The sequence below is a fragment of the Ursus americanus genome, chromosome 16 (genome assembly GCF_024610735.1).
Source record: "Ursus americanus isolate L20-20 chromosome 16, mUrsAme1.1.p, whole genome shotgun sequence".
Lineage (NCBI taxonomy): Eukaryota > Metazoa > Chordata > Mammalia > Carnivora > Ursidae > Ursus > Ursus americanus.
The window spans coordinates 301,937-325,150 of NC_142142.1; the positions used below are offsets into that span (position 1 = coordinate 301,937).

The window sequence follows — 23,214 nt, forward strand, 5'->3', positions numbered from 1 at the left end:
CCGAAGGAATGACGCGTGTTCTGCTGACACCACGGGGAGCGAGTCTGGGCTCCTGCACACTCTACCCCCTGTGCCTCTTCCCTGTGCTGACTTCGCTCTGCATCCGTTCCCTGGAACAAATCCTAGTCCTGAGTATGGCTCTGTGCTGGTCCTAGGTGTCCTCCGAGTGAATGACTGAACCTGGGGACCCCCGGCCCAGGCGGAGAAGGAGGGCTGCTGGAGACGTGCAAGAAGGCAGATCCTCCGGCCTGCACACCCAAGACCAGCCTCAAGGGCGGCTGGTCAAGCCACAGCCCTGCACCCCGAACGTGAAGAGCCAGGGCCTGGACGGGGGTGAGGGTCGTCACTTTCGTTTGAGAAAACGCAGGGTCCCTCAGAGGTAAAAAGAACAACTCTGCGGGCTCGGTCGGCTGCTTCGCCAACCCCTGGCTTCTGCTTCGTCTGTCAACCGCCCAATTCGCCCAGTCCACAAGCACTTCCTGGCAAGTGTTAGATTTCATTCTGGTCCTGACGGCAACCCGTTCTACCAATGAGGACACCGCGACCCAGAGAGGATAAATCACTCGCCAGAAGTTACAAAGTCAGACTTCAGATTCTGATCTGATTGGCTCCCCAAACCTAAGCATGTTCTGCCTTCCCAGAACCGCCTGTTTCTCAAAGACGGAAGAGATGATTCCCACCTTCCAGGGGGCTCCTTCCATCTCCATCTGTCTGGGAAGGAGGTGTGTGGCAGAAACCCGAACAAGTCTGGGGAGACAAGCAGCTAAACAGACAGTCATAACAGGACGTAAGTGTCACACAGCAAAGGGAGGTAACAGATGTCGGTGGAGCATGGGGGGTGCGGGGTGTTCCTGAAAGTTTCCTCTCTGCTTTAATTAAAAACCACTTTCAGTTTTAAAATATTTTAAACATACAGACAAGCACTGAAGATAATATGACAGACACCCATGTGTCTACCTTCCAGAGCTTTAATCTTTTTCATTACTGTTCCAGATCTCCCATATATTTGAATAAATAAATCATCACAGACACGCGAACACCCTCCCCTCCCCCCTGCTCCACCCCACTCCAGGCTCAGAGGGAAGAAGTTGGTATATATCTTTCCCATGCATGTTTTTATACTTTTACTCAATGTTGTTCCTCACTTTTGTTAAGAAAGTAGCTTCTCCTTTCCTGATTGCAAGTGTCCCCATGAGGGTGCGTTAATTCCATTTTACACCCTCCGGGGCACAGCGTCTGAGAGCAGCAGGAATAGGTGAATAAGCACAAACGTCTTAGAACCTTAGACAAAAATATGTCCCGGGGCGCCTGGGTGGCACAGCGGTTGAGCGTCTGCCTTCGGCTCAGGGCGTGATCCTGGCGTTATGGGATCGAGCCCCACATCAGGCTCCCCTGCTGTGAGCCTGCTTCCTCCTCTCCCACTCCCCCTGCTTGTGTTCCCTCTCTCGCTGGCTGTCTCTATCTCTGTCAAATAAATAAATAAAATCTTTAAAAAATATATATATATGTCCCTGCCAATGACAAAGCCAAACGCTTTGCAGAGCCAATGGACTCAGCAGGGCCAAGGGGCTCAGGCCATGGCTAAAGGTATTAGAAAGGGGGCTCAGGATCCCAGTGGACCAGCAGCCACCAGCCGACTTATAGACACTGCAGACCCCATGCCCAGCAGCAGGCCCACTAGGAGCCAAGATGATCCTGCAAGGTCAGCCTGCCTCTCCTGGACTCATAGCTCTCTGGGGACCCACTGCCCATTTCAGGGGCTCCATGCCAGGACACCAATGGAAAGAACCTAGCTTCTGCACGAGGCCAGCATCCTTCCATTCATCTGGCTGCCGGTCCACCTCTACTCCCCCTTCTCCTGTCCTGCCCACATGTCAGAGGCCAGGTAGACACCAAGGACTCCTGGTCAGGACATTGCATCTTCAGAGAAGGCCAGCATTGTGTCCCAGCCAACAAAATTCCCATCCATAGGAACTTAAAGTGTGATACACCCACACAGTGGAATATTATGCACTCGTTAAAAAAAAGGAAGAAAAAGAAGAACAAGGATGTTCTTTATTTATTGATATGGCATTATCTCCCAGAGGTACTGTTAAGTGAAAAAAGCTAGACTCAGTCTAATGTATATAGTAAACTACGATTTATGTAAAAATAAACAAATTATATGTGGCTAATTAATTGTAGATACACATAAGAAACCAAAACCAAGGGTTGCCTCAAAAAATAAAATATTTTGGGGGCACCTGGGTGGCACAGTCGGTTAAGCATCCGACTCTTGATTTCAGCTCAGGTCACGATCTCAGGGATGGGAGATGGGGTCCCGCATCACGTCGGGCTCCACGCTCAGCGCAGAGTCTGCTTGGGACTCTCTCTCCCTCCGCCCCTCCCCCCACCTTGAACACGTGTGCGCCCTCTCTCTAAAAAAAAAAACAAGAAAAAGAAGAAGGAGAAGAAGAAGAAGGAGAAGAGGAAGAAGAGAGTTAACAAGGACAAGGACAACTGAGGTGTGGTAGAAGGCTGGGGCCAGGGAGAGAGAAGCAAACTTAACCACTTAACCCTCCACTAAGTGATCCTTCTCTTCAAGAAGGAAGCAGTAAAATGCACCATCCAACCAGGAAAAGTAGCACATTTTCAGTGACCAAGCTAACCAAGTTGGTTACTTGTTCACTTTCTCATCGAGACCCCCTCTTCCTGGTTGGGGGGGATGTCTAGCCGGTATTTAAGGGTACTGAGCCAAATCCTATAGGAGGAGCTGAACCGGCGATAACCGATTCCACGCAAACCAGTCAACTTCGAGTCCACTCAACATTTGGAAACACTAAAGGGTCTGAGCTGGCATCCTCCTCAGTGGGCTGCAGGGACGGAGAGCAGCATTCTGGACCCACAGAACACAAGGAACTAGCAGGCCACAGGCACAGTGCGCCAGCTCGCAGCCCTTGGCCCCGCTCACAGGGATGAGCCGTGCCCTAGACACACCCGTACCCCACAACCTCCACTAAGACCCTCCTTCTCTTCAGACTCCAATGCCTCCTGCCCACCACCTCCCAGACACCCACAGACCGGACCAGGCTTCAGCGCTAGGCATGTCCCCGGTGGCCCAAGGACCCCGGCCTTGCACAGGGCACATCGGCCCTCACGCAACCCCCGGAATGCAGGTAGAGAGTGGGGAGTGGGAGACGCCTTACCCCGGCACAGTAATCTCCACTGATGGTGACCCGCTGGAACTCGGGCATGGCATAGGGCACCGGCGTGGGCTGGGAAGTGGAGCCAGGGAGCACAGGGGTCGTGGGAGACATGACCGGACTGGCTGTCGGGGGGCCCTTCCAATCTTGCTGCGTCGGCATTTGCAGAGACAGAGACTGGGACCGAATCATCTTGAAACTTTTCTTTCTAAAAGCCAAGGACAAGGAAAAGTGGGAAACATCAGCCGCTAATTGGGGCAAGTGATAAGTCTTTGTTATGTACACAGCAGGAGAATTTCCCTCTGATTCATCACTGGTGCTGGCCCTGCCATTAACAAGTTGCTAATTATGCCTTCCTCTCACACACATCTCTGCCTGAGGTACAGAACAGCCCTTCAGACACCCCTCCCCGGGATCATTAAGAAAGACCGTGGCCCGTGTTTGCACGGCACACAGAACCTCGGAGAAAGCAACCGTCTTGGGAGACAGAGGGCAGACCACACTGCCGGGGTCTCACACCGAAGGCAGGAGCAATGAGGACCATGTCAAGTCACCCACACTCTAAGTCCCAGCATGTGAACAGCCTCAGGAAGGACAGGGAACAGGGTCACAGACGACAACCGCCCTGTATTTCACAGAGTTCAAAATTTGGGGCACTGGAACCAGGAGAGAGCATGGCCACCAACTAGCCCCACCTCTGTTTTTCATGAAGGAGTCAGGGGTCCAGAAATAGAAGAGGGCTTGCTCAAGTTTACCTGGCAAGGTGGCAGCTAGCCCTTCGCCTCCTGCCCCCCAGGGACCCTGCTCCACCCCGTCACCCCCGCTGTTCCTTCCTCAAACAGGACACGCGCCATCCTGACCGCTGCTACTGCGGGGCAGGCACAGACCTCTACCTCTATTATGGGAAAGAGATCGGTCAGCATCAAGTTCAGGGCCCTTTGGACCTGTCACCTTAGCACCAAAAGACGATTTCACAAACTCTTGGGGACGTGGGCACAGGGCGGTTTAAAAGGCCACAAGCTCGCGCTTATGCGCAGTGATTCACGAACCCTCACCTTTCTCATTAACTAACGAGTAATGTTTCAATGATACCATCCCAAGTCCTAGGGTCCCCAGGAAGGGAGCTGAAGGTGAAGCAATGAGGTGAAGCCATGAGCACTCCCCTTTCCCATGTCTTTTTCTGCCTTTAATGACCCCAGCCCCCCAGCATTGCCACCCAGAAGTATCCAATGCCAGAAACTAGCTGAAGGCCCAGCAGGATAGCCAGGGCCTACAGCTATCAGCAAAGGACCCAATGACCCACCAGAACCCCTAGAACCCCTCTTCTCTCCAGGCACCATGATACCTAGAAGGGGTGGGGAAAGGGCTTGATCTCCAAACGGGCCTTATGTGTCACCTGGAAGCAGTTATCTTCCTCCAGACACTTGGCCAGGTCTCCTCACAGGCCCACCACTAATTTTTCAGGAACCACATTGACCTCCTCTGTCTATACACCTACCACTTGCCATGGCTCTCTGGTCCTTATCTGCCCACCTGTGTTAGCCCTTGTTTGGGGCCTGGCTGTTTACACCTGGAAAGTAGAGGCAGCCCCTTTCCAGAAGTTTGCCTTTGCCCAGCCCATGGCCCTGCATAACAGAGGTACTAAGTCGTTTCCAGAAACTCAACCTGAACTCCAGAAGCCTCCAGCCCAGGCTCTCTCCAGCCTGCCATCCATCCATTCTACAGAGCTGAGCTAAGCATCCCACCCCAAGGAAGATGTCCACTCATGCTAGTCAATCATTCCTCAGAGGCAGATTCACCTTGAGCAATAAAGTTCCCACTGGCATCTTCTGGACCTTCACACCTACAGGAAGAGCTATTACTCTGGGCTCCCTCTAACGTTCTGACCGGTTCAGCTAGATCCCATGAGACTCTGGCGTTTGTGCCACTCACATGCCTGCCAGCTCATGGTTTTTATCTCTCGGCCAACTTCACCCCCCCATGCCTCAGCCAATGCCGCTTGAGGGCTGGTCTCACCAAGGAGAAGCAAGATGACATCTAAGGTGAGCAACAGGTAAGAAAGGTAATAAAGCCCACCACATTCAGGAAGCTGGAAGGCTGCCTAAGCCAGGAGCCACCAGGCTTTTCCTAGGAATATCCATATTCTTCTGCTGCAGCGAGGAAGCCAGTACCCACCAGCTGTGCCCAAAGAACTCTTCTTGAAGACATCCATTATGGCTCCATCTTGGTCTTCAAGTCAGTGCCAGATTGTCACATGTGAACATCCCTGGGCTGAGAGCTCTGATTTTATGGGCACAAGGGACATGTTTAACAACAGATGGGGCATCTCCTCAGGGCTCGTTCACCTTGGGCAAGGGCTTAGAGTAACCAGAGCTAACGATTAAGCTGGTATCTCACAAAACTGGAAGAGCTAAACGGAGCCCAAAGAGAGGGCCCTGTATTGTCTATGGCTGCATAACAAACTGCCACAAGCTTGGTGTGGCTCACAGTTCTGTCGGTGAGAAGTCTGGGCGGGCTTGGCTGGGCTCTATGCTCGGGGTATCGAAAGGCCAAAATCAAGATTCTGGCTTCACTGAGTTCTTATCTGGAGACTCTAGGAAAGAATCCACTTCCATGCTCATGCAGGGTGTTGGCAGAATCCAGTTCTGTGCAGCCATAAGACTGCTGTGCCATATACTACAGTCTAATCGCAGGAGTGATGTCTCGTCATATTCAGAGGGTCTGGAGAAGGGAGATGCCATCTTTGGCGGGGGGCATTGTAGAAATTCTGTCTGCCATAGACCTATATGTAGCATCCATTCCATCCAACCAAGGCTCAGTCAGCGAAGGTGGAGAGCGGCGACTGAGTGACCGAATGTGTGCGTGTGTGTGTGTGTGTCCATACACCTGTCTCCCTCTCAAGACCATCTGAAGCCCCACATGTGTAACAGTAATAAAAGAAGGAGCTATAGGCTTTATCTGAAGGAAAGAACCATGGGGTGACCTGGCTGAAAAGGATTTTAAATACTACACTCGAATGGGATAGACCGGTGATGGGTAGTAAGGAGGGCACGTATTGCATGGTGCACTGGGTGTTATACACAACTAATGAATCATCGAGCCTTACATCGGAAACCGGGGATGTCTGTATGGTGACTAACATAATATAATAAAAAATCATTAAAAATAAAATAAAATTAAAATTAAATAAATAAATAAATACTACACTCCCCAGTCCCCTCACTAAGACAGCCTCTGCTTAAACACCTCCACTGACAAACAGCTCATTGCATTTCTGAGCAAGACATCAGCCATCAATCATTTATTCAAGAAACCTTCACCAAGCACTTACTCTGGGCCAGGCCAGTGCTAAGCACGCAAACAAGGTGAACAAAACATGATCTGTTGTCACTGTTAGAAAGCACTTCCTTATGATGGGCCAAGATCTGTCTGTCCACAGTGCCACCTGTTGTACCTCGTGCTAGCCCTTGGGGCACCAGAGTGAGCCAGTTCTCTCTGCCACAGCTGGCAGGCCTCCTCCTTCCCCCACCCACATATCCACCTGGCAGAAACTCAGTCCTGCCAAAGAGCTGGCAGGGTGTGGGGCTGTGAGGATACCAGCTTCAGGCCAAGCCTGAGGGCCCAAGGGGCCAGAAGCAGCTTTGTCCTCTCTGAAATGGATGGTATTCCTAGGCCACAGAGACCTTCTTGCCCAAACAGGCCCTCAACACAAGGATGTGAACCGGTCACGTGGGCTGTTATTACAGTACCTCTCAGCACCTCTCTGGTACCCCTCCCGCCCCAGCTCTATGGCCCTTGGCTGCCCCTGAAATTCACTGTGTCCCCACCTTACCCTGCCTCACTGCCCGGCTCTCCTCAGCTCCTGGGCACCTCAAAGCCTTCCTGTAATAACATTTGATTCATATGCCAAACCCAAGTTAAGACCTCAAGGCCCTCCTCGATCTTCTAGAGAACAGCATCTTCCCAGGGACCTTCTGAAACCCGCTGCCCTGTGTAGTCTGTCCAGAGGACTTCCAGGCAGGGCAAGTCACCAGAGCAAACCTTTCACAGAAGGCTCTCAATTGTGTACAGTGAGTCGGGGGGCCACATGCAGACCTCATTTGACTCAATAAAGTACCAAGTGCCAGGCCCCAGGGGTAGACAGAGATAAACAATACCCTGGATGCCAGGGGCTGACTGATGATGGCATAGATGGCCAGACAATTCAACAGACTGTCATTACACAACGTGGTTGGTGCGTGAGATGATCTGGATATTTGGGGATCCCAGAGGAGACACCTAATCAGAATGGGGGTAAGAGCAGTGAAGCCACAGGGTCAGAGAAGTCTCCCTACATCATTCCCAAAGGGAGAGGGGAACATTCCAGAATGGGCAGTCTTGTTTGAACCCTCCCCACACACACATGCTCAGATCATTCTGGCAGCCTCTACCCCTCCACATGAGAATTACCCCTTTACCTGTTTGAGGCAAGAGTCCCAAACCAGCATGGAGATTTACTAACAGTTTGAATCTGAATGCCAGGCATTCCCCACTTCCGGAGGTTCATCTGTCCCCATTGCTTCCACCATCACTGCACTGATTCCTGGGGAAGTGGGGACCTGTGGTCTAAAAAGGGGAGCAGTGATTGAGACCCAAGGTAACAGCCTATCCAGAAAGGAGAAAGCAGATACAGCTGACTATGGTGTGTGCCCATGAAGGGCGGGCGCTATGAGAAGGGATGCCAGGCCCTTGGGCCCCGTGGACATCTGTGTGCACACCAAGTGACCAGCGGCCTGCCCAGCCAGGCATAGCTTTGATTTGCACACTTGAAGCCTATCAGGCCTAAAGACTCACAACCTCAACCCCTGTCTCTCCCTTCACTTCCCTCTGATAACCTGTCCTCACCTGTCACCGTCTCCCTTCACTCCCTCCTGACCAAATGTGGGTCTCCATTGCCTGCCAGTTCCCTTCCTCCCTCTGCCCAGTCCATCCCAGCTGCCCTTTCTCCCAAAAGACCCCAGAGGGCAAAATGAAGTACAATCTTTACTATCTTTTAAAATAGGACTAATACTCTCTATTCTTAACTTTATTTATTTTTTTATTTAATTTTTTTAAGATTTTATTTATTTATTTGGCAGAGAGAGAGACAGCCAGCGAGAGAGGGAACACAGCAGGGGGAGTGGGAGAGGAAGAAGCAGGCTCCCAGCGGAGGAGCCCGATGTGGGGCTCGATCCCAGAACACCGGGATCACGCCCTGAGCCGAAGGCAGATGCTTAACGACTGCGCCACCCAGGCGTCCCTCTATTCTTAACTTTAAAAGCAGATGAATCAAACTGTTTTAAATGAAGCTCCTTGGGGCACCTGGGTGGCTCAGTCGGTTGAGCTCTAGACTCTGGATTTTAGCTCAGGTCATGATCTCAGGGTCCTGAGATCAAGCCCTGTGTTGGGATCCATGTTGAGCATGGAGCCTGCTTGAGATTCTGTCTCTCTCTCTCAAATAAATAAATTTTTAAAAATATTTTTTAAAAAATAAATGAAGCTCCTTTGTTAATGGCCCTGAATTTAAAAAGTTACCCACCCCTGATTGAAGAAATTTCATGCAGCAGAATGATTTAATAACACTGTAGCTGTACTATGCTCAATTCCTAACAAATACCTCTTTATCTATTACTTGGGAAAGCAGCTGTTCTAGAAAGCTACATTTTTCAGAAAAAAGTTGGTCCCCTTATAGCCTAATTTAAAAAAAAAAAAAACCAGCTATGGTGTGGCTTTTTTTAAATGAAATTCATAAATCCTATATTTTAATCAGTGCATGCTGAACATAATTTAAAATTCTCTCGATGACTCACAGTCATCGTTGTATTAGCCAGTCATGAGCTTAGAGGCATTTTGTCCCAAGACCGCTGTGCTTCGAATTCTTGTGTCTGCTTTTCATGACTTCCTCCTTCACTGTTGACTGTCAAATAATAATGATGACAGAAACAAGAACACGAATGATGTTCCAAGCACCGTCCTAAGTAGTCATGCGCATTAGCTCACTTAATTCTTGCAAGGTAGGTGCTTTTATTACCCTCGCTGTGCAGATCAGGAAACAGCCTCCTGCAGTTAAGAGCCTCACCCGAGGCCCCTCGGGAGTAAGAGATGGGCTGTCATCTGAACCCGGTGGCCTGACTGCCACGCCCGAGCTCGCAGTCACCACACAGCACTTCTGCCACCCTGTCCGTGGAAATCCCTCTCCCCATTTCTAGTCTCCTTCCTTAAATCTGTCACAGGATAAGAAACAAGACAACCAAGGTTATTAGAACTCTGTGTGAAGAATAAATAGGAGATGGGATGGGAGTATTGGGGAGATGATGGCTGAAAACTATAGGGTTTCTTTAGGGGATGATAAAAATGATCTAAAATTGATTGTGGTGGGGCGCCTGGGTGGCACAGCGGTTAAGCGTCTGCCTTCGGCTCAGGGCGTGATCCCGGAGTTGTGGGATCGAGCCCCACATCAGGCTCCTCTGCTGGGAGCCTGCTTCTTCCTCTCCCACTCCCCCTGCTTGTGTTCCCTCTCTCGCTAGCTGTCTCTATCTCTATCGAATAAATAAATAAAATCTTTAAAAAAAAAAAAAAAATAAAATAAAAAAAAAAAAATAAAAAAATAAAATTGATTGTGGTGATGGTTGCCTAAGTCTGCAAATATAATAAAACTGAATTGTACACGTTAAATGGGTGGATTGTATGGTACGTGAATTCTATCTCAATAAAGCTGCTTAAAAGGAAGAAACAGGAGAGCTGGGGAGCGCTAATGTACATTTTGGTTGCACACTCTTCACGTTGCCATCCGTGTCGTCCCAAGTTGCAGCTTCGTACTTTCGTAGAGTAGGTGAGCTCTGGCCAGGGAGGATGACAGGACTCAATACGGACAAAGGATAGCTTCTGGGTACCTCTCGGCTTCTGCTGTCTTCTTTTCTCTGCCCCCTAACTTTGATTCCATAGATCGTCTGCCCCACCATCTCACCTTGACCTGCCCCCAAGTCCCAACAGAGACCTGGGACTCCCAACAGAGTCCCGGTGTCATCTTCCTAAGGCGGCAGGGCCCTGTAGCAAGCTGTCCCTTCTGGTCTCCTCATCCAGCCTAGCCTGCAAAACAAGAGCTTCTGTGAGAAGCCTGGAACATTGGCTCCCTGGAGCCAACTCCCACCCTAGAAGGGTGATGTCTGAACCCACCTCAACTCTTAGACCTGCTGGCATCCTGGACAGCCAGGCTCCATGCTTCAGCTGCTCATGTTTCCTATTTACCATCCAGTTTTTCTTCTTTTTATAAAAAGCTGGCTTACTTCCTGGTGTTAGTTTGTGCCTTTACATGAGACCTACAATAGTCCCTTTTCTTTTCTTTCTTTGATTTTTTTTTTCTTAAATAAGAGAGAAAGAGGCAATGGTTGTAAAGAAAGGCCTTCTTCAAGCGCCAGGAATATTTAGGCTTGTCGCAGGAGCTGGGCTTTTTCCAAACTGGATGCCCTTTCTCATGTCACAGTTTGAAACACAGACCCGCAGACTCCAGGTATCTGGAGATGTGCTGCTGGCTCTGGGCCTGTGGGCTGCTTGCATGATGGCTCCACATCACGATTTATACTCCAGAATGTCAGGGAGGGGCCAGAAATAAAGAGGAAGCTGGGGAGAGGACTCCTCCAGGGACTGCTCACATCTGAATATTTGCATAACGGTGCCTGTACTGAGCAGTGAAGCTGAAAGACAAATTAGGGACGTACAGCTCTGGAGAACACTGGGACTTCCCACAGGTAAGTCCAGGGACCAGTCCGTCCTTTGGCAGAAAAGCCAGCGGGCAGTGAGGAGGTTTGGCCCAGCTTCCTTTCCTTTCATTCAAAAGCCAGCAGTTATACCCTGGAGAGCAGCACCCAGTGTCATTCCAGCATCTGCCGACCTACAGTGGACCCAAAGACTCCACCCCTGGCCAGAGATGGAGTAGCCCTGTAATCAAAGTTGGGTTCTAGATTCAAAAGACATGGGTTCCAGTCCCTGCTCGGTCACTTTCTCACTATGCATTCTTGTGCAGGCTCACTCGCTGAGCCCTAGTTCCCTAATCTGCAAGATGGAAGTAAGAACATCCAACCAGTGAGCCTGGCATGGGCAGTAAAGAAGGCAAGCAGCCCAGCATCTGCTGCCACTGTCTCCTCGGCAGGGAGTCGGGCACACCGTGACCAGGGACACGGGGCCTCCTGTGACCCAGGCACTGTCCTAAGCCCTTCCCATGTCGATCCCCTCATTTCTCACAACGCTTCAGGTTTCTTCTGTTACCATCCCCACTTTATAGGTGAGGAAGAGACTAGGGCACGGAGAGGCTTCCTAATTTTCCAAGGTCATAGAACATTCTAGTGAGTGGCAGAACACAGAGGTCCGGAGAGCTGTAGCCACTCTGATGTGGCACTGAAGAAACAGGACATCTTTTCTCTGCTACACATCCCCCGCTCAGCACCACGGGCTAAGTCCTGGGCTGGATCCTGAGGATACGGTGGGAGCCAGAGGCAGATCTCAAGGAGCTTCCAGAGAAGGACAAACCAAGACAACCGATCCTAGTAAGGACGGACAGAATACGATTTCTGGAAAGGAGCCTACAGAAGAATTTCTGGAAACCATGGAACACCATTTAGACTAAGAGTAAGAAGGTTTCCAATTTGCTGTTAGGCTGGGCACTGATAAGAAGAGAACAACCTCTTTTTGCAGATGTCAGGCCCAGCATCACCCTGTAATGGAAAGTGGCCTCAGAAACCCACTATTCCTAATAACAAAAAAAATGCCAGGACTTCTTCTCTTCTCATTTTTAAGGGTCTAAAATGCACGATTCACAAGACACTGGGAGCCCTGCACACCATTCAGTCCCTAAGGCCAGCCCTCTGTTAAGCCAGTGTGCAGGGGATAAGGGTCTCTGCAGTCCTGCTCTTCCTGGCCCTCCAGGGGTGAGCACACTGCGGGGCCGACAGCCACTCCCCCTCACCCAGACAGGCTGGCTCTCACAGCTGAGAGACGGCACTCTCCACCCCTTCACTTGGGGGCCTCAGAGCCCCTCAGAGGAAGGAAAGCACTTCTTCTGGAGGGTGAAGCTCTTTCTTGCCTTTATACCAGTACTTGACTTTTTACTTTCCCAAAACGTTAAGGAAATACTGAAATTCTAGACTACCAAGAAAGCAAAGGGCTTGCCTTTAAAAATAAGGAGGTATCTTAGGAAGGATCTGATTGCTGACGAGGTGACAGATAGGGCTCAAGTTCTACTGTGTTCGTTAGCTGAGGTCTGCAGTGTGCAGACTGGGCAGGCACCCAGCTAAAGCCCCACTAGACACTTTCTCAAAGCTCTTTATTCTTTAATTCCACTCTCCTGGGTGAGATACACTGAAAGGATGACTTCACATTGCCCTTGGACTAGGATCCAAACTGCTTATCAGGGAGCCCAAGGCCAGTCTGACCTGAGTCCTGACCCTCCATTCAGCCTGAGGTTCCTTCCTCCCTCTCTCTCTCTCCCTCTCCTTCAACTCCATATTCATCCATTTCGTAGCACCCATGCTAGGCCTGTTTGTCCTCAGATCCACTCCTCATCTTTCCCTGTTTCCAGCTTTGTGTCTGCTGGCTTCTGGCTAGGTTTGGCCCATGGCAAACACTGGGAGAAACCGAAAGGTGCCAGAAGGATTAAAGCCAGGTATCTCCTGCTTCCATCTCTCCCTTGGAAGCATCTCCACAGCCATGGCCTCTCCTCCTTGGCTCATTTCCCATTGAAAAGGCCACCACGGTTCCGGCTTCCCCACCCCGGGTGCCAGCAACGCCACCTCCTCCCATTACCCCTCCAGCCTACAGTGGCAGCTGCTTCCTACGGGCTCTAGTCTCTGGCCCGCCTCCCTGTCCTCTGCTTGTCTTCTCAGTTCTCTACCGCCTCGGTAACCATTCCCTGCGTTAAAACCTATTTCCAGTACTTACGTGGCTTCTGTTTTTCTGGTTAGGCCCTCACTGATACAGCCCTTATCAGAACTTGCCATGTTTTACCTAATTTGTCCCGTTACTTAATTATGGTCTAGACGAACTAACTGTAAGCTCTACAGGACAGGGACTGTATCTCTTTTGTTCATTAGTGAGCCTCAGTGCCCAGCACAGCACCTGGCAAATAGTGAATGGCTTATTTAATAACGCCAAGTACTTGTCGAGTGATGAAGAGAAGTTAAATTGGTGTTTCCCAAGAAATCCTCAGATTTCCAATAAGAACATGGAAATATCACTGGCAAGTGGTGTGTATTTACGCACATGATTTGTTATTCAAACAGCAGCACAGAAAAAGTGGTTTTTGATCTTTTCAACCAAACACAGGCACTGAAACGGCCTTCAAGAAATAAGTGGTAAATTAAGTGGTCTTGGTTAAGAAACAAAATCAGCTCCCAGGGACAGGCCAGCTTATCTGAGGACGCACTCCCACGGCCCGCCTGGGCCTGCACAGCGGTGCACGTGTGAGCTGGGTCGTGGGCACAAACCTTTTCGCCGTCTCCACAGACTTCTGCTCCGCCAGCTCCTTCTGCAGCTCCCTCTCCTTGGCCTCCTTCTGCCCGATGGGGCAGTCCTCGGGGACGGTGAAAAGGGACAGGGCATCTTTGCTGTCCTCTTCACGGAGCACTTTAGCAAACACCTTCTCTGCCAGGAGCCGGACCTGCTCATCCACCTCAGAGATGTTCAGCTTGGGAAACTGGCGCGGCATCTCGGCTAACAGAGAAAGAACAAAGCGTTAGCCTTCCTGAATTCCTGCACGGCCTGAGTCAGTGGGGTGGGGGACAAGAAGGTACTAAACTAAGGGCCTGGCCCTTGGGGTCAACTGTCTTACTCAGGAACTCCCCCAGAACAAACCCAGCAGGCCAATTTTTAAAACTAGCTCCACGGGGCGCCCGGGTGACGCAGCTGGAGGAGCTTCCAAGCCTTGGTTTTTGGCTCAGGTCATGACTTCGGGGTCTTGAGATCAAGCCCTGAATTGGGCTCTATGCCTTAGCATGGAGTCTGCTTAAGATCCTCTCTCCTGGGGCGTCTGGGTGGCACAGCGGTTAAGCGCCTGCCTTCAGCTCAGGGCGTGATCCCGGCGTTATGGGATCGAGCCCCACATCAGGTTACTCTGCTGTGAGCCTGCTTCTTCCTCTCCCACTCTCCGTGCTTGTGTTTCCTCTCTCGCTGGCTATCTCTGTTAAATAAATAAATAAAATCTTTAAAAAAAAAAAAAAAAGATCCTCTCTCCTTGGGGCGCCTGGGTGGCACAGCGGTTAAGCGTCTGCCTTCGGCTCAGGGTGTGACCCCGGCGTTACGGGATCGAGCCCCACATCGGGCTTCTCCGCTGGGAGCCTGCTTCTTCCTCTCCCACTCCCCCTGCTTGTGTTCCCTCTCTCGCTGGCTGTCTCTATCTCTGTTGAATAAATAAATAAAAATCTTTAAAAAAAAAAAAAAAAGATTCTCTCTCCTTCTCCCTCTGCCCCTCTCCCCCCAGTGCGCACGCGTGCTCTCTCTCTCTTAAATAAAAAAATAAATCTAAAAAAAAAAAAAAAAAAACCTAGCTCCATAAGTCACTGGATGTGAAGAGTGTAGTGCCACTCACATTTCCTGAGAAAGCAAATTCAGAAGTCCAAGAATGAACTGTCTAACTGTGCTGCTCTTTTCCAGAACTCAGGGAACCCGCAGCACGTGGGCAGTCCCACCTTTCCTGGCTTTGTTTCCATGACAGGGATGGGGGAGGAAAGTTTAGGCCCCCATCCTGCAGACTATCCGGCGATACAGCCATGACCAAACCTCACTGCCCACTGCACAGAGGGGAGGACTAAAGCCCAAAGGTCTAATGACTAGCCTAAAGATGACCACAGGGCTCTGGGGAATCCAAAGCTTCGTTCTTCCTCACATAAAAGAAGGCCTTTCTCTGAAAAGGAGTCTACCACCACGGTTCTACCATCTCCCAGACTTTCTGGAACTTTGAACAAGACATGGCAAATAAAAGAAAGGTCTGGAGGCTGGGATACTCTTTACTTTTCACAGCCCAGCTGAAAACTCACTTCCTCAAAGAAGCTTGCCCCATCCACCTCTCTTCATACTGCTTCCTTACTATCAGTAGTCGGCCTAAATACCTGGTTGGTTCCTTTCTTTTCTTTCCATCTGTCTGTCTTTCTTTCAACATTCATATAGGACTTATTAGGTACACTCTGCCAAGCCCTTTCTACTTATTCACTCAGTTAATCCTGTTATTCACATTTTACAGATGAGAAAGTGAAGGCACAGAGAGCTAATGTGCCCGGGTCACACTTTTATTAAGTGGGCAGAGACTTGTGCTGTTCTGAGCCTCTGGCCCCCCTGCCCCTTTTCTCTCTGAACCTCTGCTCAGGGATTTGAACCCAGGCACCTGGTTCCCACGTCTGTCCTCTCAACCACTGCACCGTGGTGCTTCTCTTTGTCCATCTGGGGGTCAGGGAGGTCTCCTCATTGTCCCCGGCATCACATTTATGGAATGGGTGACTACTACATCCTGTCAACGACCAAGCTTCACTAGGAGCGGCCCTGGACAAAGAGTGTCCTGTCTACTTATTACCACAGTTTATTTGAGGAAGATTTAAAGAGAGAGATGGTTTAGTCAGCCGAGAGATGAGGATGAAGGTAAGGCAGGGCCCAGTCGCTGTATGGCCAGGAGAGGAAGCAATTATGGGGGAGGAGGGGCTCGCTGAGCAACCTTAGGACAGTCACTCTCTGTGCCCCCTAGTTTTCTCCTCTGTGACATAAATGGAGGAGACGAAGCAGTCTCCAAGGCCCTCTCAGCTCTAAGTGCTGTAATTTCTAGGTACCAGAGAGGTTTCCAGTGCCCAGGGAGGCTTGCTGCTCTGGTCTTCTCTGCGGCCCATTGGCCTAATTCATGACACAGACAGGAAGGAAGAAAGCAGGCTAGTAACACCTGTCAAAGTACATCTGTGGACCCCTTGTTTATGAAACCAATTTCCTCCTTCCCTCCACCCGCAGGACCATGCCTTCCCTAGGCCTCTCTCCCCTCCAGGGGGTTCAGTGGGAGGGCACTGCTAGGAGGAAGGAAGTTGGCACACAGCTGTGCTGGTCTGTAGCAGCAGAGAGCAAGATAGCAAAGGCCTGACCTGCACAGAGGAAGAGGACCACAGCTAACTGTGAAGATGTCCACATCCTGATAGCAGACAGAAGGGGAAGCTGGAAACCATCAGAACGGGGCTTGGAGAGGAAGGTGACAGAGAGAAATGGAGAGGAAGACAAAGAACTAGAACCAGGAGGAGCTGTTAGGTGAGAACAAAGCTGGACCCCTGTCCCCCCAACCCTAAGGCTGCAGGGCAAGTACCGCATGCCAAAACCTCACAGGGCATCCCCGAAGTAGACATCAAACAGGCCCCAGGCAAGGGGCAGCCAATGCCACAAAGCATCCATACCATTTGACAGAGTAAACCCACTTCCAGAAATGGCTTCTAAGAAAAGAATCTGAAGGAAGGGAAAGCACAAAGATGTTTACCTGCGCTATTTATACATAGCTTTAAAATGTCAAAAAAAAAAAAAAAAAGACATCCACACTCACATGAAAAAAAAGTTAAGCAACCAAAATTATAATTATGAGGACAGTGCAATCACATAAAAAATACTGTGAAATGACAGTAAATGAAAAAATTAATACATACTTACCCATGCTTTGATTACAGTGATACAAAAACGCACCCCCTTAAGGATCAGGGCAGCAAGAGAGACGCTCAAATGACCAGATGGCAGGACTGCCTGTGTGTGAGGCGGTATCCGGTTTTGATCATTAATGTTGTTATAATGTCATGTTTTAAAAGATTTACTTATTTATTTTAGAGAGAGTGCACGAGGGGGGGAAGGGGCAGAGGGAGAGGGAGAAGCAGACTCCCCTCTGAGCAAGGAGCCTGATATGGGGCTTGATTCCAGGACCCTGAGATCATGACCCGAGCCAAAACCAAGAGTCAGAGGCTGAACCGACTAAGCCACCCAGGTGCCCCTAATGCTGTTATAATGTCATTTAACAAACACAAAGAAGATGGGAAAAAAAATAGACTAAAGAGTTTTTTTAAAAGAAAGGGTTAGGGTTAGGAAAAACATTTGGACTTCTACATCCCCAGTTTTGGTCATTAGGGTCTTCTCCCACCTAACCCACATCAGAGACAGGCCAGCCTGTGTTAGCTCTTGCCCTGGACAGAAACTGCCCACCTCCACCTTCCTACCCTAGCCCTAACCCTACAAACACACCCAGGCCCCAACCAGCCACAGCCCACCAGGCCTCCTCAGAAATGGGCATGGGGTGGGGGGGTCCTTTGTGTCTGAGGGCTCTTATGTCAGATCTTGCCATGTCTTTCCGTGAAGCATTTTTACCTTGCTGAAGTCAACTAACTATACTTTCCTGGATGCATCTTTCTACAAAAGATCTTCCTTTTTCTTTAAATAGTTTAAATCAGCCTTTTCCAAAGTGGGTCCCATGAAAAGTGGATGCTCGTTGCTGGTGAAACAGGTCTTGTGGTCAATTATTGGGGAGATGCTACATCCTGAGTTCCTCACCCCAGATTCCCAAGACACATCAAAGGTCTGAGGACAGGATCGTAAAGTAGCATTTCCCCATCTAGATCCCTTTTGTTGTGGAACCCATACCAACCTCCTCCAGAATTACTACCAGTGTCTTCACTGAGTGGGGGAGACTTCATTCCATACCTTAGTAGGACCAAGTAACCCAGTTGGGGGTGGGCCACGTCAGGGGGCCTTAGCAGCCTGTTACGCCCCTGTCTTCTGGACATCCTTGGCAGACAACTCCCACCTGCCAACCCCTCCCTCCACAGCTCGTCTCTCTTCTCAGACCTAGGGACACCTGGCAGGGCAGGCATGCCCAGGAGAGCCAGCTCTGTCGATGCCAAGCCAAGCCTCAGCTCCAGCTGCTTCTTCAAGCCTGCCTTTCGACCGTTGGCCCACCGTTTGTCAGCTGAAGCCAGCCGGCTTGGGAGGCTTAACTGTGAATTCAATCGGCTAGGGTATAGCTTATCTCGTTGTTACACACGACACCCTCTGATGGGCTTGAACAAGTGTCCCAAAGTTAGAAAGCTACAAAATGCCACCAGTTTCCACAAACAGTAGCTTTTCATGGCCCCATAACCCCTCCGGAAAGGAAGCACAGTACTGCTTAAATCCCCTCCCAACACAAATGAAGCTGTTCCTTGCTCTTGCCAGACTCCCACCGTCAGAACCCATGACACAGACCTGAGCCTGGTGCTGGAGTCTCCATGGCTGATCTGAGGATGCCACACCGGGACACGCTCAGGCCATGGGCAGTGTACGCCCCGAGGCTGAGCTGATTCAGTGTGAGCGCGGCTCACTGGGTCCTGCCTGCGCTGCTGGGGTGGGAGGTCTCTGCTTTGCATATCTGTGAGCAGCCTTGAGCAACAGCAGGAAACGTCTGGGCTGGAAATTCTTCCATGAATATGAAATGTAAGTGGAAAATTTCCAAGGGTCCTAAAGGACCCAGGTAATGCCAACTACCCACAGCTGCTGTGTGCCGAATGCAGCGTCCGGCCGCGTCCACAGCCCTCTCCAGGGCAAAGCCACGAAGGCCGCGCCGCCCAACCCAACAGTACATTCAGCCTTCCTGAGCGCGCAGAAGGTAAGCCAGAGCTTCCCTCTAACGACCAGACCCCTGGCAGCCGAGCCCGGACGGCCATACCATCACCTTGGCCGCTTCCATTTGAACTCCACCTCAGGCCCAGCCTGGCAAGCAGGTTCGGTTTACCAGGGGGATTGTCTGCGGCACAACTTGCCCTGCCTTCCCTCAGAAGGGCCCCCAGAGCAACCTCCCTGAAGGCACCCCGGGACTGACAGGGGAGGCGCTGAGCCCAGGTGCCCATAGAGTTCCTCCCTCCCCTCCTCCTCTGAAAGAGCCAAGGACTGTGAGCTGCTCCCTCCTTTCCCAGGAAGGACAGAGACTGGGGGGAGGAGACTCCTCGGTTCAGGAGCAGGCTTAGGAGGGAAAGCTGGCAGGCCTTGTCCCTCTCCCTCCTTTCTTCCCGGACAGAGGCTGACATGGCAGGTGACTGGGGAGCCTGACTGGCTCTACCAGAGCTCGAGGGCGTGAGTGCGCGCACACACCCCAGAACAGAAGGCTGCCCTCCTGCCCCACCCGAGCCCACCCACCCCATCCTCCTCTTACTGCCGCTCTTGATGCCCACGTGGGCCTCCAGCTCTGAGGAGCCTCCTGCGCTCGACCCCCAGCCCCCGCAGCTGCTGCTCTCCCTGGGGACGCGGCGCTGCCTCCAGTGAGCCGCGGGGGCAGTGCTCTGAAAGCCAGGCTCAGAACCGACGCAGTGACTTAGACAAATGGTGTGGGTCTGGGAAATAACCGTGAGCAAAATGGCTATTTCTGTGATGCTGTTGAAATCCTGGGGACAAGAGCCCAGAAAGGACGGGTCAGTTGTTTACCAGGAGGCTAGCTCTAGCCCTGACTTGGGCCTGAGTCACCTCCTCATGTCCAATCGTGAGATTGTGCCTTCCTGAGCCCACATAATGATTCCTGTGTGTGCAGAGCGGGATTACAGGGTGGACACATGATCCTGGGGCTGCTGCTGGGCTTTAGCTAACCCAGAGATTACAGCCCACCTGTCCTCACAGCTGTTTCATAAACAGTGCCATCAGCAAGTTACAAGTAACCTAGAGGGAGGGTAATATTTATTCATTAAATAATTAAACGAACTTAGAGCGTAGGGGGGAAAGGTCCAGGTCCTCAGTACTGTTCTGCCAGAAGGGAGGAGGGGCAAGTGATTCCTTCTGCTGACATATTTTGGGGAGGGGGAGGCACAAGGGGGGCTGCAGTGGGAGCATCCTAGCCCATGCATCTGAGAATCTACCTGGATCCAGTTGAGGGAATTCTATTCTGCACCTGTAACCGGACCATGCGTAGCCTCGGTTTGACAAGCACTTTCCAAAGTGTAGTCTGTAGAATGTATAAGGTCAGAAGGCTTGGAAATACTGTGTACCATAATCCCTTATGGGGATTCACGCACAATTTCTACTAGCAAATTCTAAACACCAGAAAGTCCTTTAGTAAAGAAAGCTGTTTGACTTTGTCTAGCCCAACACACTTATTTGACCCTCTGACCACTGCCACCATAGGGAAAAAGACCTATTAATATCCATGGCACAGGCTTTGGAAAATGCCTTCCACCTGAGCCTTCATTTTCCAACACAGAGAAAGCTGTCTTCCTGAGGCCCAGGTATGGATGTGAGACCCACTCCATCAGGTCCGGACACAGACGGGCAGCAGCCAACCTAAGATAATACAGGTTGGGACAATGGCCAAGGGTCCGGCTAGAGCCAAAAAGATAGAAGAGGCTCCAGAACAGTGGCAGTTTAGGAGGTCACAGAGACTGTGACTCTGTCTTGGGAGGGCGAACTTCGCTCATGACCTCACAAGCCCATCTTGAGTCTAACATGTCACTGCTCTTCAGAACCTAGAAGTCTCCTTGGGCCACGGAGCTGTGGTCCCAAGCTCAAAGCCTTATTTCCTTTTTTGAACAACAATGAAGACAATGTGTGATAACCAGGCCCAGGACCTGCATCTCCTGCCCGGGAGACTGGCTGCATCCACTTTTACCACTTAAGGACCCCTTCCAAACTCCAGGACTGGAAAGGCTGGAATCAAATTATGTCTCACTGAGAAAGATACTACTCTCCCTTCCTCTGAAAGGATGCTTTGGGTTTGCCTCTAAGGGTTCACTTTTTCCTTCTCATCTCTCTGAAGCATGCATGACTCTCACAGGAGTTGGACAAAGGGGCTTCACCTGCTAACTATCAGCTCCATGACAGACCTTGCTCACGTCATTCACTATTATTACATCCCCACACCTAGAATGCAGGAGGTATTAATAAATATTCATTGAATGAGTGAATGAGTTAAGTGGTTAATCTATCTATATGGCAACCCCAAGAGTCAGTACCGTACATGGTTAAGGGTATAGGCTCAAGCCAGACTAGCTAGGGTTGAATGCTGTTCTGCAACTTAGTTGCATGACCTTGAGCAAGTTACTCAATTTCTCTGGCTTGGTTTTATTCCCTATAAAATGGGGATAATAACGGTACCAACCTCATAGGTTGTCATGGCAATTAAATTAGTTAGCATGGTAAATATACTAGAATAGGCTTAGAATAGTACCTGCCACAGCATACATGCTTTATAAGTATTATTTATCAACATTATTCTCATCATGATATGAGGTAGAAGAGGCAGTCCAACTAGGAAACCGAACATGCAGTTTCATCTAGACACTGAACCCTTTTATTCAATATTACTTACGGAGCACTATTATGTGCCAGGCACTCTCTCAAGCTCCTCTTTGGGAGCAAAGAGAAGGAAACCGTGTTTAAATGTGAAACCAGATCAGGAGAAATAGCCTTCTCCTCTATGATGCTATTTCTTGCTGACTTTGCATGGCCAGTGTTCCAACCACGAGCCCATCTTTCTATGCCCTAGCCCCTTACATATCAAAGCCCAAAGACAAGGTCTCCTCTCCGAGATATGCAGCCAGCACTCAGAAGATCAAAGAGATTAATATATTTGGGGGAAGAACCAGGAAGGCCAACGAGCTTTAGGGGAGAAAAGGTATCTCCCTGCTTAATCGCAAGGCTATATTTTATCTGCCCATGATATTTTTAAGATCTGGGATTGATTTTGAGGCCATTTGAAGAGTTATTCACCTAGTGTCCAGACAAGAAAAACAGGCCTCATCTCTCAAAGAACTTTTTGACCTGGCTGAAAGCTACCCATCCGTCATCTAGGATCTCGGAAGGACTAAGGGTGTGCCAAGGGTGGGGCTAAAAGGTCCAAGAGTCTTCCGGGAACCCACCCAGGCAAACTCCATGATTCTGAGACAGGGCAGCCCGGTTCCATCGACTTCACAGCAAGCCAGCCCCTCTGAGTTTCAGCCCAGGCTTCTTGCTCCAAGCCTGCTGCCAGCACTTGGAGAGGTGAGAGCTGACAGGGGCTCTGTCTTCCTGGCTTAGTAGCTCAACTACCACTCAGCACTGATGCTTCACAGCCAGGGGAGGAATTTCTCCCATGAGGGCTCCAGCCACCATCAGCTTCTCCCTGAAGCTGGCCAATTGTTGGTCACCACCTGAAGGGGGAGAGCCAACACGGGCTCAGGGCCATGCTAAAATTCCTTCCTTCCAGCTTCACCTGGCTCCTTTGCTAATTTTTCACCCCCAAGCTTCCAGACACATACAAGTACCTAACAGTGTGGGGAAATGACACTGTAGTTAGCATGCCTCTCCTACTCCAGGGTCTCTCAAAACTTACCCCAGAGGCCTCTGCCAGCTGCGCGAGCCATTAGGAGCTCCACTGGCATAGCAGCTACCAGGAAGTTCAAGCGCAGAAAGCAGACTTCCAGAGGCCAGGACACCTCCCATGCTGGGAGAGAGCCAAAGGGGTAAGGATGAAGGCCTCAAATGAACCCACACTCTGTCATTCTGTCCATCCCCCGGCCTTTAGGTGGAAGCCCATCCCAGCAGCGGGCATCCAGCTGGTCGTCAAACACCTGGAAACTTGTCCGGCAGCTTAAGTGGCAGCATGTCCCGGGTCCCTTGAATTTCTCTAACCCTCGCGAATCCAGTGTAGGCCGCCAGGGAGCTGAGATGAGGCTGGCTCACCTGAGGTCTCTGGACCCCAGGCCACCGCAGAGACAGGGCAGGAGCGCAGGCAAGGGCCCGGGCAGGGCTCAGTCCGGGGTTGGCGCCGCCGCCAGGGTGGCCTGGGAAACCCAGAGTCGAGGTTCGACCTCCGGGGGCTCCGGCTCGCGTCCTGGGCAGCGGGGCCGCGGGGCGCGGGCCCAAGGTCAGCAGCGCAGCATCGCGCGCACTCATCGGGTTCCGGGGCCGGGGCCCTGCCGTGGGCCCGAAGGGGGCGGCCCGCGGGGCTGGAGGGCAGTTGGCGGCGCGGCGCAGGGCGCACGGCAAGCACCGCGGAGGGGCTGCCCGGCACCGCAGCCAGCCGGGGCCG

General features: G+C 50.9%; 1 protein-coding gene and 1 long non-coding RNA gene across 10 annotated transcripts in view; one reads left to right on the top strand and one right to left on the bottom strand.

The window, feature by feature from the left end:
• Nucleotides 1–23,214, bottom strand: part of AMPD3 (adenosine monophosphate deaminase 3) — a 45,571-nt gene that overhangs the window by 21,465 nt on the left and 892 nt on the right. For 3 of the 9 annotated variants that reach the window (XM_045788866.2, XM_045788868.2, XM_045788864.2), the window contains exons 2-3: nucleotides 13,679–13,904; nucleotides 3,186–3,390 (exon numbers count right to left, since the gene is read on the bottom strand). In XM_045788866.2, the coding sequence (XP_045644822.1) occupies nucleotides 3,186–3,390; nucleotides 13,679–13,899 (426 nt within the window). In that variant the 5' untranslated portion in view covers nucleotides 13,900–13,904. Of the gene's footprint in view, nucleotides 1–3,185; nucleotides 3,391–10,167; nucleotides 10,290–13,678; nucleotides 13,905–18,431; nucleotides 18,675–19,374; nucleotides 19,940–22,515; nucleotides 22,800–22,865; nucleotides 23,043–23,214 lie in introns of those variants that run through there. The other 6 variants (XR_015726902.1, XM_045788867.2, XM_087868041.1 and 3 more) reach the window with 6 other exon arrangements.
• The window catches only part of LOC123786576 (uncharacterized), a 39,386-nt gene continuing 34,831 nt past the window's right edge, over nucleotides 18,660–23,214 (top strand). The window contains exon 1 of the long non-coding RNA XR_006778000.2: nucleotides 18,660–18,831. This is a non-coding gene — a long non-coding RNA (uncharacterized LOC123786576). The remainder of the gene's footprint in view (nucleotides 18,832–23,214) is intronic.